This window comes from Rhinolophus sinicus, chromosome 15, assembly GCF_057876585.1.
Source record: "Rhinolophus sinicus isolate RSI-liver-muscle chromosome 15, RSI-T2T, whole genome shotgun sequence".
NCBI classification, from domain to species: domain Eukaryota; kingdom Metazoa; phylum Chordata; class Mammalia; order Chiroptera; family Rhinolophidae; genus Rhinolophus; species Rhinolophus sinicus.
In genome coordinates, this window is record NC_142515.1 from 86801940 (window position 1) to 86829214 (window position 27275).

A 27275-nucleotide genomic window follows, 5' to 3' on the forward strand; every position below is an offset into this window, starting at 1 on the left:
GTGGGTAGAGGACAGGCTCTGATACACTCAGACATGGGTCCAGGGCCTACTAGGACAACACAAGGTCCAGAACATCCCAGGGTGGGCTCAGCCTCCAAGGGAAGCCTCCCGTGGGCCACATGTGGGGCAGGCATTAGGACAACACCGTGCCTGCTGGGCCAGCTGCCTCTGCAGCCAACTCCAGGAGGCAGGGATTCTTGTTTTACTAGAATCTTCCCTTGCATCCACTTAGGCTTCCCTGAGCCGTGAAGGAGGAGGCCCTCACTGAGACGGCCTCCTGGAAGAAACCTGAGAAAACCCTGAGTCACGTGAGGAACCCGGCACACCTGGGTGTCTGTGGGGCACAGGGAGCCAGACCCAGCCCAAGGGATGGCGCCCAACCAAGGAGGCCCGTGGGAAGTTTGGCCTGATGCAGGACGGGCAGTGAGTAGGGGGGCTGGCCCCAGACACGTCCTAGGCCCTGAGGGCTCTGATGAAAACACCAAGGCTGATTCTTGAGAGGGATCCTGAGCAGTCGGAGGCCCTGGGACCTGCTGAGATCAGACATCTGCCTAGCACGGGAAAGCCTGGGAAGCAGTCTTGCCTGTCTCCTGCCTCTGGGGTGGCCCCCAAGGCGGGGACCCCCATGTTTGCCAGGTCAGGAGGGCAGGCCAGGCCGCACATGAGGATGAGCAGGTGAGATTCCAGAGTCTACTCCTGGACGAAGGGCTTCCTGCATGCCCCGTCTGTGTCTTGCCCGAGCTGTGTGTGTGTGGTTGGGGTGGGGGGGTGGACATGGAGTCTGAGAGCGCCTGCATCTGTCTGCCATCTCCATTCTGGGCATGTGCATGAGGTCAGGGAGGGCCCCACCGTCTCAAGTCTCTAGTCAGGAAGTGGCAGCTGATTTCCTGTCCCTCAATCTAATGAGCCTCTCTTCCTCCCTCCACCCCATACTTCCCCTTCAAGACCTACTCATGCCTCAAACGCCACAAGCTACTTGGGGAGGCTGAGGGAGGCCTGTTCCCCAGAGACAACAGATGGGGCAGTCTTGCCCTCTACCTCCTGGTCCTTTGCTCTCAGGGATGATTTCAGTCAGGGGCTCTTAGCGGGGGCTCTAGGTCCCTGCTTCCCCCCCGGGTCCTGGGTCCCTTGTCTGTCCTGACCTTGGTTTCCCCATCTGTGGGGAAACCCTAGCCCCCCACACCCTTCACATCAATTTCCTGGGCACACGTCCTTTGGACTCCCAGAGAGAAGCAGGGAAGAGGCTGGACGCAGGCCCACCTTAAGCCCAGCCCCATCCCTGGGGGGCAGGCTTGCTTTCACTGTCCTGGGGATGCTGCCAGGGCCCATAGCACCCTCCTTCTGCCTCAAGTTTCCGGTGAAGAGTCTGGTGGCCTCTGAATATGGGATTCCTGGAGCTAGAGGATTATTTTTGAGCAGGGAAACTTGAACTGCGTTTCCATCACATCCAAAGGCACCTTAGGGCAGAGCCTGCAAGAACCGAGCTGGATGACCTGCCTTCTGTTGCTACTCCCAGCTGGCTGCCAGCCTGGACTCCAGGTCTGGGTCCAGGCCCCTCCCTGTTCCCTCCCTTTGACTCCCTGGGTCCCTGGTCAGCTCAGATTGCTTCTGGCCCTGGAGGAGCCCCAGGCGCCTTGCTGCAGCCTTCACTGGTGTCACTTACACCCCCCCCAACCCCTCCCACCCCGGGGACTGGCTCACATGGCCCAATGGCTACCCTTAGATGCAAAGGGACAATAGCCTGGGAGAGGGTCATGGAGGAACCCTGGGAAATCACTGCAAGGGATGGGGGAGGGGTCAACAGAGCAGCAGCAGGGCACCAGCCAACCTCCCCTTCCTCGGAACAGATCAAGGAAGCATCGTCCAGTCACCCTTCCAGGGACAGGCTCACTGCCACCAGAGCCAGAAGCAGCAGGAAAATGAAATCCCCCAGGACAGGATCACTGTAAAAGATGGTTAAGCCACTGCCCAACCAAAGAAGGGATTCCGAGAGTCATCTCAATAGCCCAGAGTGCCCCGTAGCATGGTGGGAAGACTAGGGGTGGGGAGTGGGGGATGAAAGCCACCTCCCTGGGCCCCACAGCTAGTGAGAGTCCTGCCCAGGTCTCTGACCCAAAGACCTCTCCTGGCCTTGACCTCTAAGCATGGGGCCTCCCTGGGGGAGCGCCAGAAGGAGCTGGAGAAGCTGAGGGGAAGAGAGGAGAGGGGCTGGGACTTGGGGAGTTCTGGGGCCTAGACCTGTGTGCCCATTCCAGACCCTTGCTCTAGGGACCCTGAACCAGAAGGCAGCTTAAGCCGGCAGCCAGGAGATCCAGGGCCAATCAGTGTCCTGGAGGCTGAGTAAAGCCCTCTGGCAGAGCCAGGCAAGGCTTCCCGCCTGCTCTTGGCCACCCAGGGGCTGGCGGGTTGTGAGGGCTGCGCTGGGTCAGGCCAGCACTCAGGTGAACGTTCACTAGTCATTCCACAAAGACTCAGGGGACAGAACGCTGCCCTCACAGATATGGAGGTGGACATCATTATCACCATCACTTCAGGTGGTGATGAATGTTAAGAAGAAAATTAAAGCAAAGTAAGGAGACAGGGAGTGAGAGTGGGGGTGAGGAGGTCTGGGCATCAGGGGGGTGGCATCTGAGCAGAGACTGGAAGAACACAAGGGATGAGCCACCACAAAGTCTAGGATGGGCGGACTCTAGGCTGAGGACACTGCAAAAGCCTAGAGGCTGGACTGAGCCTGGGGGGTTAGCAGAGCCACAGGAAGGCCAGTGGAGCTGGAGCAGGGGTGCGGGGGGCTGTGGGACCAGGCAGGGCCAGGCAGCCGCAGGCCTCGCAGGCCAGAGTTGGAAGGCTGGGTGTCCATCAGCAGGAGTACAGCAAGTGTGGAGCTTTTAAAGCCCTTTCCTGTGGGAGGGGACACAGGGGGCAAGATCTCCTAGGGCCCAGAAAGCCCAGGCCAGGGTTTCTCAGAGTGACTCAGGACCACCTGCCTCAGAATCATCTGGGTTGAGCTGGAATGTGACAGGACCTAATCGACGGTTGTCAACAGGATTTGAATTGGGAGAAGTCCAGAGGTCCATTTGGCCATGGTGGCTTGAGAGACCTGTTTGACCAAGTGGATGGTCACAAGAAGCTGGACACAAGATCCTGGGGTCCAGGGCCGCAGCTCAGGGCACAGACTTCACTGTGGGTATTGTCAGTATAGAGGTGGCATCGAAAGCGGAGACACTGGACACGGCCACCATGAAAGATGAGTCACTGGAGTAGAGAGGAGGCCGAAGGCCTGATGAGGGCACTGCTGATAAAGCCAGGAGAAGAGGAGGAAGCATCAAAGGGGGCGTAGAAGGGGTGGCAGGGATATGGGTGGAGACTAGGATAGGAGGGTGTCTCTGAGAGGACGGTGACTCCATCTGGGACACGGGAGGAAAGGTATAGGTGGCTGAGAAGAGAGCTTGGGGTGAGGCAGGCAGGATGAATCCTTTGAGGAATTCGGACTTAAAGGGAAGAGAAGACACTGGTAGTAGCTGGAGTGGGTGCCGGACCTGCTGGGTCCTGGTTAAAAGGCAGCGGTTTCATCTTTGAGAACAGGTGGCAAAGCATGTACGATAGGGATCAAGCGACAAGGCCAGGAGGGCAGCAGCCAATCCTGGAGGGGGTGACCTGGGACACGCAGAGCTGGTGGACACAGATGGACACAAGGAGCTGGGAGACTGGCTGGGGGGGATGGGGTCCTTCTCATCACGTGATGGTGCCTTGTCCCCAGTGAGGTTGGCAGCAAGGTCAGGGGTCAAGAGCACAGACGGAAAGGGAGGTAATGGAGGTAAGAGGGGAAGTGGTTTCTCGGATAGTGAGGGGCACACTGAGGAGGAAATGTAGCGGATCACTGGGCAGTGCTGAGAACCCACAGGAGACCTATGGCCGCAACCCTGGCCATGCCCACAGGCTGGCCTCAAGCTGGTGTGCTCATGGCTCTCCTGTGCCATCCCTCCATACCATCTGTGTGGTAGAGTCACTGCTCTGAGCCCCTGCGTGCTCCACCCCCTGGCCCTTCCTGGGAACCCCAAAACTACCAGGAGCCTCCAGGATGCTGCCCAGAGCCCTGGCTACGTCTGTCCTGGTCCCACAGGCCACGTACATTGCCACAGATATGAGTCTCTGTCATCTGTCGTCCTAAACTCAGTCTTGACCTGCTCCTTCCACAGCCCCCCACGATGCCCTGTGACCCCCATCCCTTTTTCCCCCCACTCCAGAAGAACCAGGTGAGCCTCAGCTTGGGGTTTTGCTGTATCTTCCCCCTACCTTATACCCAGTGAAAACCACTAACAATGCCCTGTCCTGGTCTGAGCTGCACCCTCTCCTCAGGGGAGTGACCGCCTGTCCCAACCCTCTGCTCCTGGTTCCCTCTGCCCAGCCTGTCCCCATCCTGGGAGGAGCTGGGCCGTGGGTTAGGTGATGTGGGCAGGAACCATGGGTGTCATAAGCCAAGCTTCCTGGTCATTTGCTCCATGGCTGTAAGGGGCGGCCATAGTGAGAAACAGGAGACCTTGGCCACATGCTCTTGAACTTGTCCAGCCAAGAGCCCTGCATGGCCCCTAAGTCCTGCCAAAACTGAAACGGGAGGGGAGGAGAGACCATGCCTCAGGTTCTCGAGCTGATCTCCCTGAAGCGCCTCCCTGAGCACCTCACACGCATCCCGAGCCGCGAAGCCATTACGATACTTTTCTGGATGAGGCAACGGAGGCAGGGTGGCCAAGGGGCTGGTGAGCGGCGAGGCCAGGGCTAGAGCACAGCAGCCACATGCTCGCCCTCCTCTCCAACAGGCGTGTGAACTTGAACTCCACTGCCCAATCCTTTCTTTAAGTGACCTCTTACTTGGGGACAGACAGAAACAGCTCTCGGAGCTGCCTTGGTAGGGAGGAGCTGAGGGCACAGAGGCCTCCCTGCCTGGCCTGACAAGTTCGTCCCCAGACACTTACCCCCCAAATCCCATCCCGGGAATCCTGGAGAGTTTGAAAGTTGCCATCCTGGTAACAGGCCCAGTAAGTGACAGTGGGAGGGCATCACCACGCTGCCCTCACAGCCACGCTCCCAAAAGCTCCTCTCAGAGCTGTTCACAGAGCACACTGGCTCTGCACACACGTTCACTTACCTGACACGGTGACCACGATGTACTGCTGGGACACCGGGGACGGGGCGGGTGTGCCAGCCGGCTGTGAGGGCGTGGGGGCAGCTGAGAGCTCCGTCACGAACTGCTTCTGGCTTCCCGGTGGCTGCGCCTGGGGCTGGGGGCTCTGCAGCTCAGTGACATACTGGGGCTGGGGGGGGGTGGCGGTGGCGGGGGGTTGGGGGGGCTGGGGTGCCACTGATGGTGGTGGTGGTGGCTGGGGCTGAGCCTGTGGCGGGGCCTGTGGTGGCTGGGAGGGTTGTGGGGCTGCCTGTAGCTCCGTAACGTATGCCTGTGTTGCCATGCCAACAGTGGGGAAAATGGTAATAATAAGGCTTTTTTTTTTTATTCCTTGGGATGAAGAAGGGGAGGAGGGAAGAGGAGAAAAAAAAAAGAAGGAAAAACAAGAATTAATCTACAGGCAGAGGAAACCAGGGACAGCTCCTGGCTCCCTAGAGACATGTTTGGGTTCATCACTAACTTAATTAAATCCCGAGGCTGGTGGCCAGATAGAACCCACCCATCACAGCAGGGGCACTGAGTATGGACCGAGGCTGCTCTGTGCCTCTTCCACTTACCCTGCCCAGGACTCCTGCCTTCTTCTGTCCCAGTCCCTGGTGCCTGGGGGATCCCTGTGCTGGGGGGAACTTGGGCCCTTACCCAGGGACAAATGATAATACAGTTCTGAGGGCTGCTGCAGGCTGGGCCCTGTAACTGAGTGCATTCTTTACATGATTTCGTTTTAAACTTTGCAACAATCACATCTGAGTTTGGGTTCAGTCTGCCAGATGAGGAGCTGAGGCTCAGAGAGGTTAAGGAGCTTGCCCCAGGCCACATAGCAGGGAAGCACCGAAACTGAGTCTGAACCCTGGGTGCTCTGAGCACCTGACTAGCCAGCTAACTGCTGGAAAGGAAAGTCGTGGGGAAAGCTGTCTGCCAGCCAGCCTGTGCGAGCTCCCTACCTGCCCACCATCTGGTCTTGGATTCTTGGCTGAGTATCATTCCCAGTGGGGTGCCAGACACCAGGAAGATGTCTGAGCCCAAAAAGCCCCCTGAACTGCTTGTGGCCACAGAAGCTTTCAGGCCTTTGCCTAAGGGAAGTTATAGGTGGACACACCAGATGTGAACTCATCGCAGGGAAGGTGCCCTTCTAGGGCTACAGGGCAGACCCCGCAGCTGCTGCTGCCCTCAGAATGGGGTCCATCTAACCAGGCAGAGGCAGCTTTTCTGGTGGCTAAAGGATCACAGTCCCTCTCCCAGGTGCTGGGCTAAGCAAGGCTGCACCCCCTTCTCCCTAAGCCCTGCCTCTGCAGGGGATGGGCAGCCGGTGTCGCCCCCACCCCCCACCGTGCACTAATGTGCATTCCCAGCTCCTGAGCATCTAAGGACAGTGGAACAAATGTTTGAGTGGTTCAGAGGTGAAGCTCCAGCCCCATACCTTCCTGGCCCTGCCTTGCCCCTGAAGTTATTTGAATTTGAGAGCGCTGCCTGAGGTCCGACTAAGAGTGGGATTTTCAAGGGGAAGGAGGAGAAAAACAACTAGTGCTCCTTGATGAGAAGCCCCAGAGGGCTTTGCTGTGATTACCATCTCACAGCAGCCCAGTGAGGGATGAGCCACTATGCCCATTTTACAGATGAGCAAAGCTAGGCTCCAGGGTGAGCTGCCAAAAGGGTACACAGCAACAGGGACGGAAGCCTTTGAACTCATGTCTCTCTGACCCTGACCCCTAGACATGCTCTTAGTCCCCAGCCCTACTCAGAGAGACAGGCTCATTTATCTCTCACAATCAGTAGATTTTCAGGTCGGGAGACCTAAAGGTCACCCTTAACCCCAGAGGGTTGGGTCCCATTAGAGTAGCAGAATGGGGAGCAGGAAGCCCCCCGGAGCAGCCTGAGGGATGCTGGGCAGCACAGTGGTTCCTGGGTACCTCCCTTCCTGAGATTCCCACTCTGCCCTTTGATGCCAAATGTAAGAGATGTCCGAGTCAGCAGGGGGCAAGGCAGATGAGAGGCAAGTCCTGGATGGGGCTGATGCACAACTTGAACTTGACTATCTCCTGTGTGGCGTGGGGAAGGACCTCCCCTCCCTGGGCCTCCACTGCCCAGCCTGTGAAATGGGAGGACAGTAGGCCTACAATGTAGGGTTGCTGAAGAGTTCAGTCTGGTCAGGTGGGCAAGCTTGGCCAAGCACCTGGCGCAGGATCAGCACTTAGGAAACGGCCCTAGGTCACATCACTGGCCAGGGCCCTTTAACAAAGCTCCAAGAAAGAGAACATAGCCACCAGGCCCTGCCTCCCTGCTCTGGGCTGTGGACTACACAGGAAATGGGGACTTCTGTCTATACTTGGGTGTGCCCACGCACAGGGCTGCCACAGATAGAGCTGGCGGAGCTCTGGGGCCACCTTCCCTGCCAGGCCAAGTCATTAGGGACAGAGGGGCAGAGGCAGATGGGATAGACCCTGGTCCAGGTTATGGGGAGCCATCCACCAAGCAGGGCGGATGGGTGGTTGGTCTCAGTGCTTCCCTGTCGGGGACTCAGGCAGCAGGAGGAGTTTGCCCACCTGGAGATGAAAGAGGCGGCTGCCTGCCATGCACAGGGAGATGACATCCGCCTCGAGCCCCTGCCCTCCCCAAACTCCTTCCTGCATTAGAGGGGCCACCTCCCAGGGGCTCCTCACACCATCACACAACTCTGGCTCAGCTCATGAACACGATTGACCTTCCTCTGGGCCTCAGTTTCCCTATCTGTCACCTGGGCGTGATGAGAACAGCCGATTCACAGGGCTGTTGTAAAAATCCAATGAGATCTGCTCAGCACCCAACAAATACTGAGAAGTGGAAGCTGCTACTGCTATTATTCACTCCACAAATATCTGTGCCAGGTGGGGATGGAGAGGGAAAGAGACAGACATGATCCTCGAGCTCTTGGAAGGAGGCACCCAGGTGTCCTCAGCATCACCTGAAGCTGGTCAAATGCAGGTTCCCGGGCCCCACTGCCCAGCGTCTGTGATGACCCTGGAGTCTGCCGTTTGAGCTACTCCCACCCCTAGATGAGTCTGAGGCAGGTGGCCCTGGGGGCATTTTCTGAGAAACCCTGGCCTGGGCTTTCTCGGCCTTCAGTGACCTGGCCCCTTGTGACCCCATCTATCAGGAGAGGGCTTTAAAAGCTCCACACTCACTGGTGCTTTCTCCTCCTCGAGATACAAAGCCCACAGGCCTTATCCCATCCACTCAGGGGCAGGATGAGAGCTGAAAGGCTGAGCTCAAAAAGGGGAGGGGGAGATGGATAAAACAGTAAAACCAACTTCTCTGTTAGAGGGAGGCCTTTTTAGCACTGCCATTGTCAGTCTCCAGAAGGGACAATACAGGATGCCAAGTTTCCCATAGTTATTTGACCAAGAAGTACTTCTTTTTCCCATTTGTGGATGACCAGGTTAAGCAGAGTTCTGCAGGGTATTCCCTAGAGAGGAACAAGTCACAAATCTCTATAGAGCATGAGGCTTTCCCCATCTTTTTAAATATGAGATCCCTTTCTTTATGGAGCAGGGCACATGAAACAAGGGAATCACTAAGCAAATCTAGTCCTTGGCAATGAAACTGCCAAGAAAAGCACTAATGGCTGTCCTATCTTCAAAGCCAACAGCTATGTTCTTTGGAGAATGAATCAATTACTCTAGATCAGGGGCCGGCAAACTATATAAGGGCCAGTCAAGGTTTTTGGCTTTGTGGGCAGACAATCTCTGTTGCAATTACTCAGCTCTGCCATTGCAGTGGGAAAGCAGCCATAGATATATGTAAACAAGTAAGTGTGGCTATGTGCCAATAAAACTTTATTACTCAACACTGAGATTGAATTTCATATAATTTTCACGTCATGGCATATTATCCATGTCATAAAATATCCCCAACACACACACACACACACACACACACACACACAATCATTTAAGAATGTAAAAATCATTCTTAGCTCATGGGCCACAAAAACAGGTGGTAGCCAGAGTTGGCGACCTGTTCTGTATGCCAGATCCTATAACCACATGGTTTATGTCTTAGATGAGGCCCTCCTGAGGAAAGGGAAAGAAAACTCATCCTTCTCATCTATAGAATGGCTTCACTAAAGGACTTATGGGGAAATGGGGAAATGAACTGCAACGATGTGGGTTTCCCTCATTTTCAATATCCCGTTAGTTTCTAAGACTTGTCAATAACTCCTTCAAAATAGATCCTGAGGTGAGGCACTGTTCCCCATCTTCATCAGCACCACGCTTGCCTGAGCAGCCATCACCTCCTGCCTGGACCGCTGCCACTGCCTTGTCATTAGCTCCTGGCTTCACTCTTGCCTCTATAGTCTATAAGATCCTTTGAAAACACAAATACTATCTTGTCACTCATTTATTTAGAAGGCTCCAAGGCTCCCCATCACAGAGCATAAATAACATCCAGAGTCCCTCCCAGGACCTCCAGGGCCCTTGGGATCTGGCTCCTCCAGTCCCTGCCTTTCTTACTCTGGATGTTCTAGCCACAATGTCTCTCATTCCTAAAATGCTCCAGGCCTCCTCCTGCACCAGCTTGTCCCCCTATCCATATGCTCTCTTTACCTCTACCCCCATCCTCCATCACAGACTCCTTCTTATCATTCAGGTCTCAGCTCATTTGTCACCTTCTTGGATTTCAAGTGCCCCTCCCCCCAGCACTCTGGAGCACATACTCCCGTTTTATTTTCTTCCTGGCCCTGTATTTCCTTGTTTATTTTCTTAGTCATAGTTACTCTTCCCTCCATTACCAGACAGGAAGCTCCCCAAGGGCAGAGACGGGCCCATCACTCCATCCCCAGCTCCTAGAACACAGTGGGGCTCAACTTTTACTGTCAAATGAGGGTCCATGGGCCAGGAACACACTGCTATGAGTGTCGAATCTACTGATTCATGAGACCTTGTGAAAAAGTTACTGTTTCCTGCCAGCAGCAGGCTTGTGTTACAGGGGTGGGTGATGCCTCCTGGTCCAAAAAGAACCTCCTAGGCCAGGAAGACTATGCACTGTGCAGTTGCTATGTGCAGGCAACATCTCTGGGGGGTCTACCTGGCCCATCCCCTGTCCTCAGCCCCAAAATGCTGAGGCATGTGTGGGAAGGGAGGACGAGGACCTCAGCCCCAGAGACACCTTTCCTGTGACATCCACACCCCTGGCTCACCCAGCTGCCTCCTGGAAGGCTTGGGGTTGAGTCGGGGCCTGGGGCCCAGGAATAATTTTTCTTTCTGGCTCCTCTCCTACGGGCTTTAGGAGAGTGACACTTTCCCACTAGACACTGGAGTCCTGGCATCCAGCTCCTGGGATCCCTATCACCAGCCACACAGCCCAGCAAGTGAGTCAACCTTTCTAGCCACTAAGCTTTCACCAGATTTAAAATGATAAAAATAAACACCAACGGTGTAATTCTGAGGGCTGAGCAGGAAGCGACAATCATTATAATAACAGTAGCAGCTAACATCGTTTGAGCACTTACTATGTATTTGATGCTCAACTTGTATTCTCTTATGGGATCCACAGAACAGTAACATGAAATTAAAATCATTGCCAATGATCACTGCCCCCAACTTAGACTGAAGGAAACTGAGGCCCAGAGAAGTTAAGTAACTCACCTGGGAGCACAAAACTAGAAAGCAGTTGATGGTTTCAAGGACAAGCAAACCAAGCCAGTGTTCCCTATCCTGGTCAAATGACCCCTCTGGGCTTGCGCCCATCAAAAGTAAGTTACGGGTTTGGGGGTGGGGGGGCAGTCAGCAAGAGTAAATAATCGGAATCATCTCCTTCTGCTCAAAATTCGCCTTTCTAACAGGTGGTACTGATCTTTCTGGCAACTTGGTTATTTCTAGACTTGGACTAAAAATTAATCTCCACCTTTCATAACTTTCCCACCCTCTCAGAGGGGTGGAAAATTCCCTGGAGAAGTGAAGCACCCCACCCCACCCCCACCCCGCCCCACAGCCTTATCTCAAATTCTTGGGGGAAAGCTTTGGGAGAACCTGAAGCAAGATCCTTTTTCTTGAAGTTTATTGATTGGTTTTAAAAATGGCAGTTTGCACACAGCCACTCAGCTCTGCTGATGCCAAGCTCCAAAGAAAGATGGAGAAAAAGGAAAGTAGCCTTGGCCTGGCTGACTATTAAAAAAAAAAAAGTTATTCCCCAAGCTGGCAGATTTTGCCACCTGCCAAAGCAGTCCTTCAGATTCTCCTCTAACAAACTTGGAGCACTTACTTCCCTTTCGCTCTGATCTTGGTGTGATGGCTCCGAAGGCTGGTACCTCCTCAGTGACATGTGACCCAGTTGACACCAACTTCACTGACACAAAAACATGTGTGTGGCCAACAGAAGCAGCTTAAGAAATCTAAGAAACTTCCTCAGGCTCCATTTGCTCCCCATTCCCAGAAAAGGAGACCTGGATGGGCAGAACAGCTAGGAATGGTCCTATCTCCAGGGACAAGCCCCCTGCCCAGGGACACACCAGGTCTAGGACAGCATCAGCCCACAGAGAAGCAAGTTTCTGTTCCTCTAACTCAGTCATTCAAGATCACTCCTGGGCGCTACAGGATTCGCTTTCTGCAAACCAAGTCCTCCAGGCTAAAGCCATACTCCTAGCCCACAGCTTCTCCATGAAACTTTGTCTCTTTGCCTCTGCTCAGACAGAAAGCAGCTTTAGGAGCTGACAGCAGGATTGAAATAAAAACTAGTTAACAGTTAATCTATCAAACATTCAGAAACAGTAGATGGGATAAAAGTTTAAAGATGACGTGAGAGAGATTCGTGAAAGGAATTAGGAAAAGGGGCGATGACAATGATTCTCCCCATTTTACAGGATGGAAAACTGAGGCCTCAGCGGTGGCAGGCACTGAGTCCTGGGGAAGACTGGGGTTGGGGGTTGTTCTAAAGCGATGCGGCACAGGTGCCCTCCCACTGCTCTCGAGTGCGGTAGGCGCCGGCGTTAGCTGTCCCACGGGTTCCTTGGGGGGGGGGGTCACCAGCCGGCCCCGCCTATACCTTAAGACTGGCCCCGCCCACCAGCCTCAGCCCCTGCCTCACACCCTACCTAGCTCCTATTGGCTCAATCTCCCCAGGCCCGCCCCTCCGCACCTCCCCATATATAAAAGCCCCCCGCCCTGGCCGACCGACCTCCACTAGCCGACTGCTGCGAGCGCCCGCCCCTCATGGGGGCCGGGCCGCAGGGCCAGGGCGGGTGGTGTCGCCCCAGCCGGGCCCCGGCCCCCGCCCCCACGGCCCCGACAGTCGCCGCCGCCGCCATTTTGACCGCCCGCCCCTTCCCCCCGGACTATAACAGCGACACCCACCGCCCCGGTCCCGCCGTCCTCTTCGTCTCGGCCCGCCACCCCGGGGCCGCCCCTGTTACCTCGGCTTCTCCCCACTTCTGTCCACAGAAGGGCTTTCCAGAGGTCTTGGAGGAGATGTTGGGAGTGGGACGGGACGTGCCAGGGTCCCCGGGCCAGACCGGGGGGGTGGGGGTGGGGGTCGGCCGGGCAGTTGTTGTTGTTGACGCGTTGCCGGGTTGCTTGGTCGCCACGACTACCGTGGCTATGGCGCCTCCGTTTCCCTCACCGGGGCAACTGTTGCTACCCACCCTACTTACGTCACGGGCCGGGGGCGGGGCCCAGGGTGATTGGCGACGCCGGGAGAAGTGATTGGATAGTTCTGGGCCCTAACATTAAGTTATTGGTCCCAAGGCACGCTTTTCAACACCCTCTCGACTTCCCGGCGCTCTGATTCGTCGGTAGGAATGTCCATCAAACGAAACTGAACCCTTAAAGGCAGCGGGGCCCGTCAGTCCCGCAACGAAGCAGCGGCTAAGAATAAAGGGGTGGGGTCTGTGAGGTCGGGATTGGTTTGCGGCTGTAAAACCAGCCTTCTAGTTCAATCTACCCCGAAGCTTTGCCGCGCTAACTGGAGGTCATGCGCATGCGCAGCACGCAAGACCTGCTGGTAGTGGTAGTCCGCTCCTGCGTACTATAAGCGCCTTACCAAATGTAAAGGGCGAGAAAGGAAAGAGCTCTCCTTTCAGACTTCTCCCTTCCCTGGTCTGCCAGTTCTTGACCTCGCGTGCAGACGTCCCGGGAGGAATGAGATGACGCAGCTCTGCTCATCTGTGACGTCAGTGGCTGAGGCCAGGCTCGGGGTTCGATGACGTCACGGGTGCTTTTCCCCTTCCCCCATCGCCCTATGATGATGGGTTGGACGTGGGGAGCCGAGGCTGTGTTTGATCCCAGGTCCCAGCCCCGGAGCTACCCCCAACCTCGCCACCTCCTTCCTACGCGCGGCCGCCGCTCCCTCTCCCGCCCCCCCCTTGGGTTCCGTAAAGGTCACCGCGGCTATCTCGGCCCCGCTGGCAGGGAAAGGTCTCCCGCAGGCGGGGGACTTAATTAGCTGCTTCCACTTCGGGCGATAAGCTAAGGTCAGTGCCCGGCCCCTCCCGGGGGAGCTCTGGCAGTTCAGCAGGGCTCCGCACTGCACCCCCCCTTCCAGTCCTCCACGCCTCAGTTTCCCCAGGGGAGGAGTAGAAAGAGAAGGGTGACGCGCGGGCGCAATAACTCAGTCATCGAGATAAGTAATATTCTAATGCAATATTTTTTAAATATCAAAATTAATGGAAAAAAATAAATCCATGAGGAACAAGATATTAAAGTTTTTAATAAAGACAGGATCCGCCAGGACTGGGAATAGGATGAGGTGAGTCAAAGCAGGGTCATATCTTGTCTTTTACTTAAAAAAATATTTTGATCATATTTTTGCATTAATTTTGATTTTTGAAAACAATAATTATCTTGATGACTGAGTTTTTTGACACCCCGTTAAATTTTGTTCCCTGGTCCCTACCAGAGTCAGAGAAGGGAGGAAAAAGAAAGCAAAGGCTTAGAGCCCAAGGTCCTAATTCCAGTACTGCTGTGTGACAATGAAAGAGTGGCTCCACCTCTCTGAGCATCTGCTTCCTAGTTCAACCAAAATTACACTTCCTCCATGCAAGGCCCAGGCTGTAAAAGTGAAGTAAGCAGACAAGTCCTTAGACTTTGCATTCTACTAGGAGGAGACACGATTATCAGTGAAATTAATACATAAAATAGGTTTATAGGGGTTGTAGGAGCAACATTAGAGGGTGTTCAGGAAGAGTGTGAGGATGCTGTATGTAACCTATGTTACCTGAGGTGGGGTCATGAGAACTGAACCTGAGTTGTGAGAAGAAGCGGGCCCCTAAAAACTGAGATGGAGAGAACTGCAGAACCAAAACCTGAGGGCAAGAACAAACATCTGGCTCTGGCAGAATAAGCAAAGAGTTAAGTGCCAGGAGGTGAGGTCAGACAGATAATGTAGCCAGATGAAATCCTCCCAACACCCTGCAAAGTAGGATATTACCCCCACTTGACAGGTGAGCAAACAGAGGCTCAGAGGGGGAAGTAGCTCCCCTAGGGTCACACAGCTGATGGCAGCAGAGCCCAGACAACCTCTCTCCTTTTCTGGGACTTTCCAGTGTATTTTGCTGCCCCTGATGTGCCCCTTGATGAAAGAGGAGAAGTAGCAGCAGCCCCAGTCTGCATGGAAATGCCAGCTGAGCCCCATTTTTGACAAGTTCCCCCCAAATTAATGAGTCTTCCAGGCAGGAGGTGCCCAGGATCCATCCCAGTTGGCAAGTAAGTTACTCAGTCCCTGCAGCTACTTCTGAGAGACAAGTTGGGTTCTAGGGCCAGCCATGTGGGAGCGGGACCTAGAAGCCCTATTTCCACCTCCCACCCATTTGCCCACTTCTTGAAGTCTATGAACCCCAAGATGGGCACTGCCACACCTAGAGATCATTTCTTCAATCACAAATATTCATTACAAATTTTCATGGCAGGGAAGGCAGTGCAGTGTGGGGCTAGAAATGTTCTATGTTCTTATCTAATGGCAGTAGCACAGGTATATAGATATAAAAATTTCCCGAGCTTTCCACTTAAGATCTGTGCACTGTATGTATGTTAAATCTCAATTTGAAAGTTAAAAACACGTTTGTTATATCATTGGAAGTGAATCTCGACCAACTCTTTCCTGGAAACATTGGTAATTACAAGTAAGGAATTAAGCATGGTCTTACCTTGGGAAGGTAATGTGTTTCACAGTCACCAAAGAGCCCAAGAAGAATGCCAGCTTAAAAAAAAAAAAAAAAAAAAACAGGACTGAAAGATTTAAAAAAAGTATTATTTTGCAAAATCCAATGAAATAATTGAGGCACTGATCATCATGAGCATTATAAAACATCAGGTGAGAGAATGATGGGGAACAAGATATGCACAGGGTACCAGAGGGCTCGCTGGGTATAGGGGAATAGACTTTGCTACAGAGGCCAGATTGTCACCAGGGTTAGTTTTGATGAAGCTCAGTATCACAGTATGAGGACCCAACGGCCTTGTGGGCCACTTAATGTGATGCAAAAGGAAGTTCACAGCTTCCCCTAGGACACATCTTGCCAAAATGTTAAACCTGGCTCTGATCAAGTCTCTTGACCTAACATCCAGTTGGCAGGAAATGGAAGGGCTCAACAAGTTAAATGACAACATCAGGAAGCAACAGACAAATCCAGAGGGTGAGGTACACTACGGGACAACTGTCCCAGTCTCTTCAACAAGTCAGTCAAAAAAAGAAGCGGGGGCTATTCTAGGTCAGGTAGCACCATTGACATCTGGGGCCAAATCATTCTTTGTCATGGGGTGGGCGGCTGTCCCGTGCATTGCAGGATATTGAGCAGCATCCCTGGTCACCATCCTCTAGATGCCAGTGGTACACCCCTCACCAGGTGTGACGACCAAAGGTGTCTCCAGACACAGCCAAATGTCCCTGGATATACTGCCCTACAGGAGCAACTGACAGAATGACCTGGGGTCCCCAGGCTGTCCACCAGCAGAGACAAATAAATGTTCTCTCTTGTTTAAGCCAGTTATTGGCTCCCTGTTAAATTGGGAAAACTATGACTTGGCAGTTCTGTTCCAAGTTTTATATTCATGGAAAGTTTTGCACCAGATAAGCATGGCCACTGAGGTGGGAAATTGGATGGAACATAGGTGTCCATTCCTAGTAACTAGAAAAATGTAATAAGAAGGTTGCATAATACAGAATACTATGGCAGCTAATGGTGAAAGCTCTTAAATGTAGTGCTGATGGGGTGAATTGCAGACACTATAGCATTTTAAAATAAGGCACCCTTGTTCCTGACCCAAGTGGCAAGATCAAGAGGTTGCCACGGAGTTTTGCTAAAAGGGAGGGGGGAAAAAAGAAATAAATTTTAAAAAACTATCCCTTAATGTGCCAGCGAGTAATAACAAACTAAGAATCTGACACTTTGTGCATTGCAATGCAAACAAGACGTCCTTCTGGTATGCTGGTAATTCATCACAAAGCTGATGCATTTCTGCTTATTATACATGAGGTTCAGTGAATGATTAGCAGGCTGGTTCTTTGAACAAACTTTTCAAATTATGTACACAGTAGGATAAAAGAAAAACTATATATATATATATATATATATATATATATATATATATATATATATTCTGCAGTGTAAACCTTCTTAGCCTTTTTGTTTTTTGACGCACCTGAATGTATTAACTATATATATATATATGTTTGCTTTATAAACACTGCAGATATAACCATGGATAAAATGAAATGTAATGTCAGGGGACACTCACTCAAACAGGTTTTGGGAAACACGTTGCAAGCAGGGGTTTAATGAGTTAAGATAACCATGGAAATCTATTCCTGTAAGTACTGCATCATCATGCTGAAAGGAAGGGTTGGAAAAGAAAGGAATAAACTGAAATTTACAAATAAAAATAACAAAAATCTGAGAGACAGTTCTCTAAATACTTGGGCTTTTAGAGAAAATGCATGGGGAACACGAACATGAACATGCGTCAACTTATCCTACCCCCCACTCCCACTGTTGAAAAAAGCTGAAGGAAATAATAAATACTTTGACCCTCTTAAACAACACAATGTATCACAGAGCTAAAAGGATACAGATGTCATTGTGCCCATTGCAGCATACTCCCATAAGCATATAAAGTAAAAGTATAAACATACAAAATGATACATCCTGTTCTTCAAGAATATCTACCTGATCACACAGCAAATGCCTTAGAGATGCTGGCAATGGTTTGGGAAAGGCAAAGAACTGGGGATCTGGGGTGACGGGGTGTGGGAATGAAATCGATGAGGGCTTTGCTTGGGTTGATGAAGGTATTACAGAGTTTTGGGAGAGATGGGGTTGGGTGAGACCTGGGTTCACTGCCATTTGGGGGACAGATATCACATTGCAAAAGGCTGAGGGTCAACTGGGAGGTGAGGAATGAAGACAGTGAGACAGGCGGGACATATTTGGGTCAGGAAAGCAGATTCTAAATGTGCAATGTCCAATATGGTAGCCATTACTCCTTTGTGGCTATTTTGGAAGGAGAGGGATGCCTTTTATTTCTTTTTCTTGCCTAATTTCTCTGGCTAAGACTTCCAATACTATGTTGAATAAAAGTTGTGAAAGCGGGCATTCTTTTTTTTTTTTTTTACAATCTTTTTTTTTTTTTTTTAAAGATTTTATTGGGGAAAGGGAACAGGACTTTATTGGGGAACAGTGTGTACTTCCAGGACTTTTTCCCAAGTCAAGTTGTTGTCCTTTCAATCTTAGTTGTGGAGGGTGCCGTTCAGCTTCAAGTTGTGTCCTTTCAGTCTTAGTTGTGGAGGGCGCAGCTCAGCTCCAGGTCTAGTTGCCGTTGCTAGTTGCAGGGGGCGCTGCCCACCATCCCCTGCAGGAGTCAAACCGGCAACCTGGTGGTTGAGAGGATGCACTCCAACCAACTGAGCCATCTGGGAGCTCAGCTGCAGCTCAGCTCAAGGTGCCGTGTTCAATCTTAGTTGCAGGGCAGCTCAGCTCAAGGTGCCGTGTTCACTCTTAGTTGCAGGGGCGGAGCCCACCATCCCTTGCGGGACTCGAGGTGTTGAACTGGCAACCTTGTGGTTGAGAGCCCACTGGCCCATGTGGGAATCGAACCAGCAGCCTTCGGAGTTAGGAGCATGGAGCTCTAACCGCCTGAGCCACTGGGCCGGCCTGAAAGCGGGCATTCTTGTCTTGTTCCTGACTTTAGATGAAAAGCTTTTAGCATTTCACTGTTGAGTGTATATTGACTGTGAGCTTGTCATTTATGGCCTTTATTATGTTGAGGTATGTTCCCTGTGAATACAGTTTGTTGAGAGATTTTTATCATGAAAGAATGTTGAATTTTATTAAGTGCTTTTCCTGCATCTATTGAGATGATCATATGATTTTTATCCTTCATTTTATTAATGTGGTGTATCACATTGATTTGTGGATGTTGAACCATCCTTGCATCCCTGGGATAAGTCCCATTTGTGGTGTACGATCCTTTTAATGTGCTATTGAATTTGGTTCGGTAATATTTCATTGAGGATTTTTTCATCTATGTTGATCAGGGATATTGACCTATAATTTTCCATGTGGCTATTAAAACTAAAAGTAACTAAAGTAAAATACAATGAGCAATTCAATTCCTCATTTGCACTGGACACAATTATTAGGTTGGTGCAAAAGTAATTGCGGTTTAAAAGGTTGGGTAAAAAATGCAAAAAATGCAATTACTTTTGCACCAACCTAATAAAACAACCTCATGTAGCTAGTGGCTGCCATATTGGAAAGCACAAATATAGAACATTCCTGTCATCAGAGACAGTTCTATTGGCCAGTGTTACTCTAAGCCAACACTAGGAAGACATTTCGGAGACTCAGGAAAATTTGAAGATGTCTTTGGTGTAAGACGATATGGAAGATTGATTGTTTTAGGTTTTGTTAGGTGTGAAAATAGTTTTGTGATTATGTAGGAAAATGTCCTTATTTTTCAGACATGCATGCTCTAGTCATTAGAGATGAAAACTATGTTAATAAAGTTGAAATGAGATAGTGTGGTGACAATGCCTAGCACAAAAGCAGGCATGTATCAAATCCTCAATAAATGTTCATGGTCATTAATTCAAAAGTTTAGAGAAATTACAAATAATTTGGGGAAAATATTTACAACTCATTTCATAACCAGATGGCAAATCTGCTTAATATATGAAGAACTCCTAGAAATCAAGAAGAAAAAGATCCACAACCCCAAAGAATAAGGAGCAAGAAAGGTGACCAGAGAGGAAAAAGAAAACCATAAATAGCTCTCAAGCACATGGAAATATGCTCCGTCTTGCTTGTGGTGAAGGAAGTGCAAATTTTCTTTACTATAAATACCATTTTTTCACCTGTCATGCTGGCAAAGTCCAAAGGTTGATGCACACTGTGTTGGTGAGACTCTAGAGAAACAGGACTCTAATTCATTGCTGGAAGGAGTGTGAATAGAACCCCCAAGGAGAGAATTTTGGCAATATCTGTAAAAATTACAAATGCACATAGTCTTCAAGCCAGAAATCTCACTGCGGTGTTAGCCTAAGAACAAACAGATGAAAAATATCGGTCTCTGGGAGTGAAATTAACTATGGGGCATTCACCCAGCAGAACACTACACAGCTGTAGAAAAATAACAAGCGTGCATAAAGGGAGTTTGGCAAGGGGAGATCTCTAGCATTTGTTTAGTGAAAAAAAAAAATAGACAAGGTGAAGAAGATTGTTGTGTAAAACATGCTATCTTGAACGGATATTCTAACTCGTGCTACAACATGGATGAACCATGAAGCATATGCTAAGTGCAAGAAGCTATACAAGGACAAACGCTGTATGATTCTACTTATATCAAGTACTTGGAACAGGCAAATCCATAGAGACAGAAAGGAGAATGGTGGTTACCAGGAGCTGGAAGCGGGGAGGATATGGGGACACAGTTTGTTTGTGAAGATAAAGAAGTTCTGGAGATGGGTGGTGGGATGGTTGTACGACAACGTGAATGTACTAGTGCCTCTGAAATGGGCACTCAAAAATGGCTAAAATGGTATGTTTCATGTTATGTCTAATTTACTACCACCACAACAAAAATTTTAATGCTACCTTTAATATAAAAGAAGGGGGGGGGCAGATAAGAACCTGTATTTATATTTGTTTGTAAATGTGTTTGGAAAGATACTCAGGAAATCAAGAGAAGTCGGCTACCCGAGGGGGAAAGGAGGACAACTGAGACTTGGGAGAGAGGTTCTGCAGTGTAAACCTTCTTAGCCTTTTTGTTTTTTGATGCACCTGAATGTATTAACTATTCAAACAAAAAATCAGTTAAAAAGATTGGAGAGAGGAGTTTTATTTGGGGTTGGTAAGATTTGGGTGCATTTTTATGCGCACCAAAATAACAATGATAATGAAATAATAATAATATGGGTAGCATATAACATTTCCTAACACTTATGTATTAGCTTTCTATGGCTGCTGTAACAGATTGCCATAAACCAGGTGGCTTACAGAAATGGAAATTTATTCTTTCACCATGCTTGAGGCCAGAAGTTCAAAATGAAGATGTCAGCAGGGCCACGCTCCCTCCAAAAGCTCTAGGGGAGGATACTTTCTTGTCTCTTCCAGCTTCTGGCAGCTTCAGGCATGACTTGGCTTTTTTGGCCACTCAGCTCGAATCTCTGCCTGTCTTCATATGGCTTTGTCACTTCTTTCTACAATCTTCAACACTTGTCATTGACTTTAGGGTTGACCCAGATAATCTAGGATTATCTCATCTCAAAGTCCTTAACTATATGTGCCAAAACGCTTTTTCCAAGTAAGATCACGTTCACAGATCCCAGGGGTTAGGACATGGACCTCTCCTTCTGCAGGGCACCATTCAATCCACTGCATTTACTGTGTGCTATGCAGGACACTAAACACTTTACATAATCTCACCGAAGTCCCCAGACGGCCTGGTGAAGTAGATCTACCCAGTTGGGCTCAAAACTTTGATTCTGTGTGAGGCACAAAAGGGGCTTCTTGTTCTGGGCTGGTCAGTTAAAGTTGGATAGTCAGGCAGCAAAAATGCCCTGGCATTCTTGTTCTTTGCCAGCCCCTGTGCCAGGCATTGGGGATACAGATGAAAGGGAAAAAGGTGCGTCCTTGGGGAGTTGCTGGGAGAAAAGACAGAGAGAGAGAGCATATTATTCATAAGCCCTTTCAAAGTAGTGCAGTCAGACATGACTCTTGCCTTCTGGAGCACTGCCCTTGGCCCGAGGCATCCACAGGGGACAACCAAGGCCAGGAGTTTGTCATGAAGAAAAGGACAAAGGAATAAAGTTCCAATCCAAAGGGAATATGTCAAGTACAAATAACAGTTAAGCAGAACTTACTGCGTGCCACAGACTGTTGTATGAATTTGACATACTCATTGAATCCTCCCTGTTTTACAGGTGAGGAAACCAAGGCACAGAGAGGTTAAATGACTTGCCCAAGGTCACACAGCAGGAAAGAGACAGAGATGGGATTCAAACCCAACTCTGCCCATCATCGGAGGTTCTATTTTTGTTTTTTAAAATTGAGGTGAAATTGCTATAAAATAAAATTAACCATGTTAAAGTGAGCAATTCGGTGGCATTAAGTATTTCACAGTGTTATGCAACCATCACTTTTGTCTAGTTCCAAAATGTTTTCATCACCCCAAAGGAAAAGCCAGTTGCAATTATTCCCCACTCCTCCTTCCTCTGAAGCCCTGGCAACCACTAATCTGCTTTCTGTCTCTATAGATTTGCTGTTCTGGACATTTCGTATCAATGGAATCATACAATATGTGACATTTTATGTCTGGCTTCTTTCACTCAGTGTAATGTTTTCGAGGTTCACCCACAATGTAACATGTATCAGCCCTTCATTCTTTTTTATGATTGAGTAATATTCCATTGTATGAATGGACCATATTTTGTTTATCCATTCATCCTGTGATGGACATTTGTTTTGTTTTTCTGATTTTTGGCCATTTTGAATAGTGCTGCTATGAACATGTGTGTGCACATGATGTACGTGTAACATTTTAAATGGTTAATTTTATTTTATATGAATTTTACCTCAACATTAAAAAAAAGCAATGCTATTAGCTGAGAGGGCCAAGAAGCAACAACATAACCCCTCACCCCCACCCCCAATAGCAATGAGCACACCCAGCATCCAGACGTTGCTTTCCCAATGCCATTCTCCAATAAAGGGAACCTAGATTCCTTGAGAAAATGGCTGATTCTAGGTGAGGAAAACACAAGATGAGCCTGGAACATCTTGTGGTGCTAGAAGGTAAGGAAGTGGAAGAAAAGAAAAAACAAACTCAAAGAAACAGACAAAAAAATGTCAAAAGAACAGTGCCTGCAATAAAATGTTTACAGCAGGGGTCAAGTGAAAGTGGCCAAAGATGGAACAATTTGGGCAACAAAATAACAATAGTACTGGATTGTAACCCAAGGACCAACATAACTATTCATGAGTCCATATGGGTATAAAGAAATGATTGAATAAACAAATCGATGGAGATGGAAATCTTCCTTACAGAAGAATTCCAAATAATAAATAATAATAAATGTAGAAGGAGTGAAATAAATGGGTAATTCCTGATAAACACCACAATAATAGTTTCCACACACATGATCCACCAGTGAATGTAAAAGCAATGGGTGAATTTTAATGGGAAACAGGAGCTTTGAAGAGGCTCCATGTACCTCACCCAAGTACTTATCAATTTTTTGTGTTTTTGTCATAGTTTTCACATAAGTCCACCAATTCTTCCATATTCCTTTTCCCAGATGATGGAGCTTCATGGCCCTGCTCTGGGTGGAGGCTGAGAATATTCTCTTTCTGGACTTGAGTGGTGGTTACAGAAATGTGTTCTATTTGTGAAAATTCTTCCAGGTATCCACTTATGACCTGTGCATTTTTCTGTGTGTGAAATAAAAAGTATAATTTGTTAGAATGAAAAAAGGAAAGAAAAGAAAGAACAGACTCAGCTCTCTGTTTTAGAGAGGCACATGTTGGTGTTAAAACTAATGAAAAGCAGAGAAATGATCAAGGCTAAAGTCAGGATGGCGGTTACCTCTGGAGGAAGTGAGGGATTGTGACCAGGGAGGATATGGGGTGAGGGGACCATCTGTGGCGCTGACACTGTCCTGGTTCCTGATCTGAGTGATGATGACCCAGTACCCTGTTTAAAATGATGTTTCAAATTGCACATGTTCATTTTTCATCTTTCAGTGGTATCCTGGAGCCAGCTATACTGACTCGTTAGAACGGATTTTTAACTTTTCAGGAATTGGGGAACATCACGCTGACATCACAGGGGTAGCTTGAAATGGGCCAGAAACTGACAACTGCTACAAATCAGTTTTTTTCTGGAGAGGCCATTATTAAACATTTCCCAGCTTGTCACATCTCCTCTATGTATAGGGTATCAAACACTTTATTAGTTGTAATTGTGGAAAAATACATACAACATAAATTTTACCATCTTAACCATTTTTATGTGCTCAGTTCAGTGGCATTAAGTATATTCACATTGTTGTACACCATCCCCACCACGCAGCTCCAGAATTCTTTTCATCTTGCAAAAACTGAAGCTCTGTCTCCATATATAATCCTTAAAAATTTCCCTCAAAGACCATGGATTCTAGAGCCAAATGGCTCTGTTCCAATTCCCTCTTCACCCTCATTTATTAGCCAACCTTGGGCACCTTATGTTTCCTCTCTGTGCCTCGGTTTACTCATCTGTACTGTGGGAATAGTCTTAGACCTAATCTCCTAGTCCAGTGGCTCTCAAAAGTGTGGTTTCTAGACCAGCAGCATCAGCATGGCCTGGAAATTTGTTGCACCTGCAGATTCTCAGACACTCTGCACGTGAGCCCAGCAATCTGGGTTTTAACAAGCCCTCCAGGAGATTCTGAGGCTTATCCTAGGTCATCAGCAGGATTAAATAGATTACACAAATATAAAAATGTTTAGAGCAGTGTTTGGCTCCACAGCCCTTACTGTGTAAGGGCTCACTACAATTGTTATTGTTATAGCGGAGGTCCAGGACCCCAGCCCTGGGAAGTGTATGGGGTCTGGCTGCACCCTCTCTCTCCCTGTCTGGTAGGCATCTGGGTTCCTGGTCTCTGCTGAATTAAATTCTTGCCACTCTCTGTTGAAGATGACAGTGAGCCAGCCACGTCATCCTATCCCTGGCGAAAGGTTATCACTTAATTGGGGAAACGGGAAAGGTCGGGGTAGGGGGGAGTATGCCTGCTTCCCCTCTGCTGGAAGAGATAAAGGAGGTCATTTGGTTCCTCCACGACAGGAGGGGGGAAGCCAGGATGTATAAATGGGGACCAGGAGGCAACAGAGGCACCGACCCTTGGGAAACTGCCTTGCTGTGCCCACTCTCACATCCCAGGCATCCCTGTCCATCATGGCCAAACGTCCACTGCTGCTGCTGCTAGCCATGTGGACACTGGCTGGGGGGCTATGGCTGGGGGCCGAGGCCCGGGCAGCACCCTACGGTGTGAAGCTTTGCGGGCGGGAATTCATCCGGGCGGTCATCTTCACCTGCGGAGGCTCCCGATGGAGGCGATCAGACATCCTGGCTCACGAAGCAACGGGTGAGGCTAGAGAGGTAGTGTGTGGGGGGCGGGGCAGGGACGGGGCATGGGATGGACCCAAGGAGCCAGGGACAGAAATGAAACCAGGGGCCAGGTCAGGTGAGTCCCTGCCCTACAACCTGCAGATGGGGAGACTGGCCCATCCTGGAAGCTGTGCCATTTGGCCCAGCTGTAAAGCTAGGATGGGGGGCGGGGTGCAAGCCAACTCCACTGGCTAAAAGTCAGAGGACAGACTACTATTTCTGGGGCACCTGTGTGGGGACACTGCAGTTTCCAGGCTCTCAGCCTCACGTGGAAAGGTGCTGGCTTAGGTAGTAAATGGCCATCAACTGTGATTGCCATCAGCTGTGGTTAGTTGGCCGTCAGCTGTAACCAGTGAGCCATTGGCCACTAATATAACTGCCGTGGCTATGCTAGCAGAAAAAAATGGGGGCTAGCAAGAAGACGGTGGCTGAGCCTGCAAGCGGTGCAGTGAGGGTTGCGAATGGTGTGGCTCCTGCTGCCTATGTCTCCAACCCAGCTGCCAGTGAGAATATAGTGGTATGACTCCCTTACCTATGGCTCCGTGAGTGTTCCTTTTTGGCCTCACCATGTCCTGCGTTCTTATGCGGGGAGCGGGAGCTGAGACTCCGCATGCCATCCTGCGTGACAACCTGCTACGTGCCCAGCCCTGCACTGAGCAAGGCTGCTGCTTACACCATGCCAGGGAGGACACCATTCAGAGGCTATCACTGCAGTGCTTTCCAACCTCTTGGGGAAGGAAGTATGGGGGTGCAGTGTGTCCAAGGCCAGGTTTGACCACCTAGTGGATGATCCTCCTGGCAAGTTGCTTTACTTTCTGAGCCCCTTTATCTGCAAATGGGAGGCATAGTCCCTGCATCTCACCAGTTTGTTCAGTGGCAAAAATTAGTCAAAACAGATAAGGACACAGTCCAAGCTGGGTAGGGGGCTCAGTCTGGGCTCAAGTGGGGAGCAGGGGGCCTAGTTTCCTAAAGGGCAGAGGCCTGGCAAAAAAAATAGTTGATGCTGATGATGATGGTGGTATGAATGTGGACCTAGAAGATACACTGCCTGGGTTCCAATAGCAGGTCTACAACTCAATAGCTGGGTGTTCTTGTGCAGTTACTCTACTGAGTCAGGCCTCAGTGTTCCTCTCTGGAAAATGGGGTCGTAATAGTAGTGCCCACCTCATGGGATTCTCATTGAGAAGCATAAAGGAATTCATCCACGAAAGCCCTTCAAACAGTGTCTGGCACACAGCGCTCAATAAATGCTCAATGTTATTTTGAGTGATTTACATGTGCTAGACAGTTCTACAGTTTTTTAAATGGGTATTAATTAAGTCTTCTACTCTGTATAAAACCCTAGACAGTAGGAGTTATTATTTTCCTTACTTTGCAGACAAGGAAACTGAGGCTCAGAGAAGTAAAATCACTTGATCAGGATTATAATTCAGAGAAGCTGGATTAGTGTTTAGTTAGTCTGGCTCCCAAACACATGTTCTTAACCATCAGGTCCTCCATAAGCACGGAGTAAGGGAAAATAAGTGATAGGAGAGGAAAGTCAAGCTCAGTGTGGTTGAATAATCTGCCCACCAAAGCTGGAATCCAGGCCTCAGTGGAATCAAAAGCTTTAACCACAAGGCTGTGTAACATGAACAGAAAAGTAGCTAAACCAACCAGAAGCCAGAACTCTGGGTGTGACAGAAGCTGAGCCCCAAGCACTAACTCTTTTCATCTTTTGCAGGGGACGCCTTCCCAGATGCAGACCCAGATGCAGACAGCGAGTTGGATGAGGCAGTGGCCTCCAGCGAGTGGCTGGCCCTGACCAAGTTCCCCCAGGCATTCTATGGTGGCCGCCCTGGCTGGCAGGGAACTCCAGGAGCTCTCCGGGGCGGTCGCGATGTCCTGGCTGGCCTCTCCAGCAACTGCTGCAAGTGGGGTTGCAGCAAGAGTGAAATCAGCAGCCTCTGCTAGACTGGAAGCCTGGTGGCCAGGGGCATGCTGGGCACCTGTCTGACCCTTCGTACATTCACTCGTCAGCGAGTCACGGAGGCCAGGCGCTAGGGACTCGACACAGTCCCCTCCAACAATCCTGACCTTAGACCAGCCTATCTTGACCCTGAGCAAGCTGTACCCTACTTGGCAAAACGGGCACCCCTGATCCTAACTTCTCCCAGGCCCATATCACGCCTTTGTTTGAATTATACTGTCCCCTGTGCTACGGTGCCCCTACTCTACGCAAACTAGCCATACTGCGGCCCTTGCCCAAACTGTGACTCTCTCCCTCCCCAACTGTGGCCACTGTCCCCTGGCCAGCCCAAATGATGCTCTTGCTCCAGCCCAGCCTTCCTCTGCCTTCCAGTCCTCTCCCTCCAGCCCCACCTGCTGGGATTCTAAGGCTGTGGATCCCAGGGTTGGTGGCAGGACCCCTAGGTTCTCTTTATAGCCTGGGGTGGGCGGCTGGATACGGGGAGGGTTCAGAACCTTCCCTGACTCCAATAATAAAAGTTCCA

At 49.9% G+C, this 27275-nt stretch overlaps 2 protein-coding genes across 7 annotated transcripts in view; one reads left to right on the forward strand and one right to left on the reverse strand.

Moving 5' to 3' along the window:
• RFX1 (regulatory factor X1) overlaps window positions 1-13423 on the reverse strand; it is a 31263-nt gene extending 17840 nt beyond the window's left edge. For 3 of the 6 annotated variants that reach the window (XM_074338084.2, XM_074338085.2, XM_074338081.2), the window contains exons 1-2: window positions 12564-12771; window positions 5144-5509 (exon numbers count right to left, since the gene is read on the reverse strand). In XM_074338084.2, the coding sequence (XP_074194185.1) occupies window positions 5144-5462 (319 nt within the window). In that variant the 5' untranslated portion in view covers window positions 5463-5509; window positions 12564-12771. Of the gene's footprint in view, window positions 1-5143; window positions 5510-11416; window positions 12052-12563; window positions 12772-13189 lie in introns of those variants that run through there. The other 3 variants (XM_074338083.2, XM_074338086.2, XM_074338082.2) reach the window with 3 other exon arrangements.
• An 11040-nt stretch (window positions 13424-24463) lies between these two features.
• Window positions 24464-27274, forward strand: RLN3 (relaxin 3). Its single transcript, XM_019746169.3, has 2 exons — window positions 24464-24760; window positions 26507-27274. The coding sequence occupies exons 1-2, from the start codon at window positions 24484-24486 to the stop codon at window positions 26734-26736; spliced, it is 507 nt and encodes a 168-aa protein (XP_019601728.2). The 5' UTR covers window positions 24464-24483; the 3' UTR covers window positions 26737-27274.
• The last annotated feature ends 1 nt before the right edge of the window (window position 27275 follows it).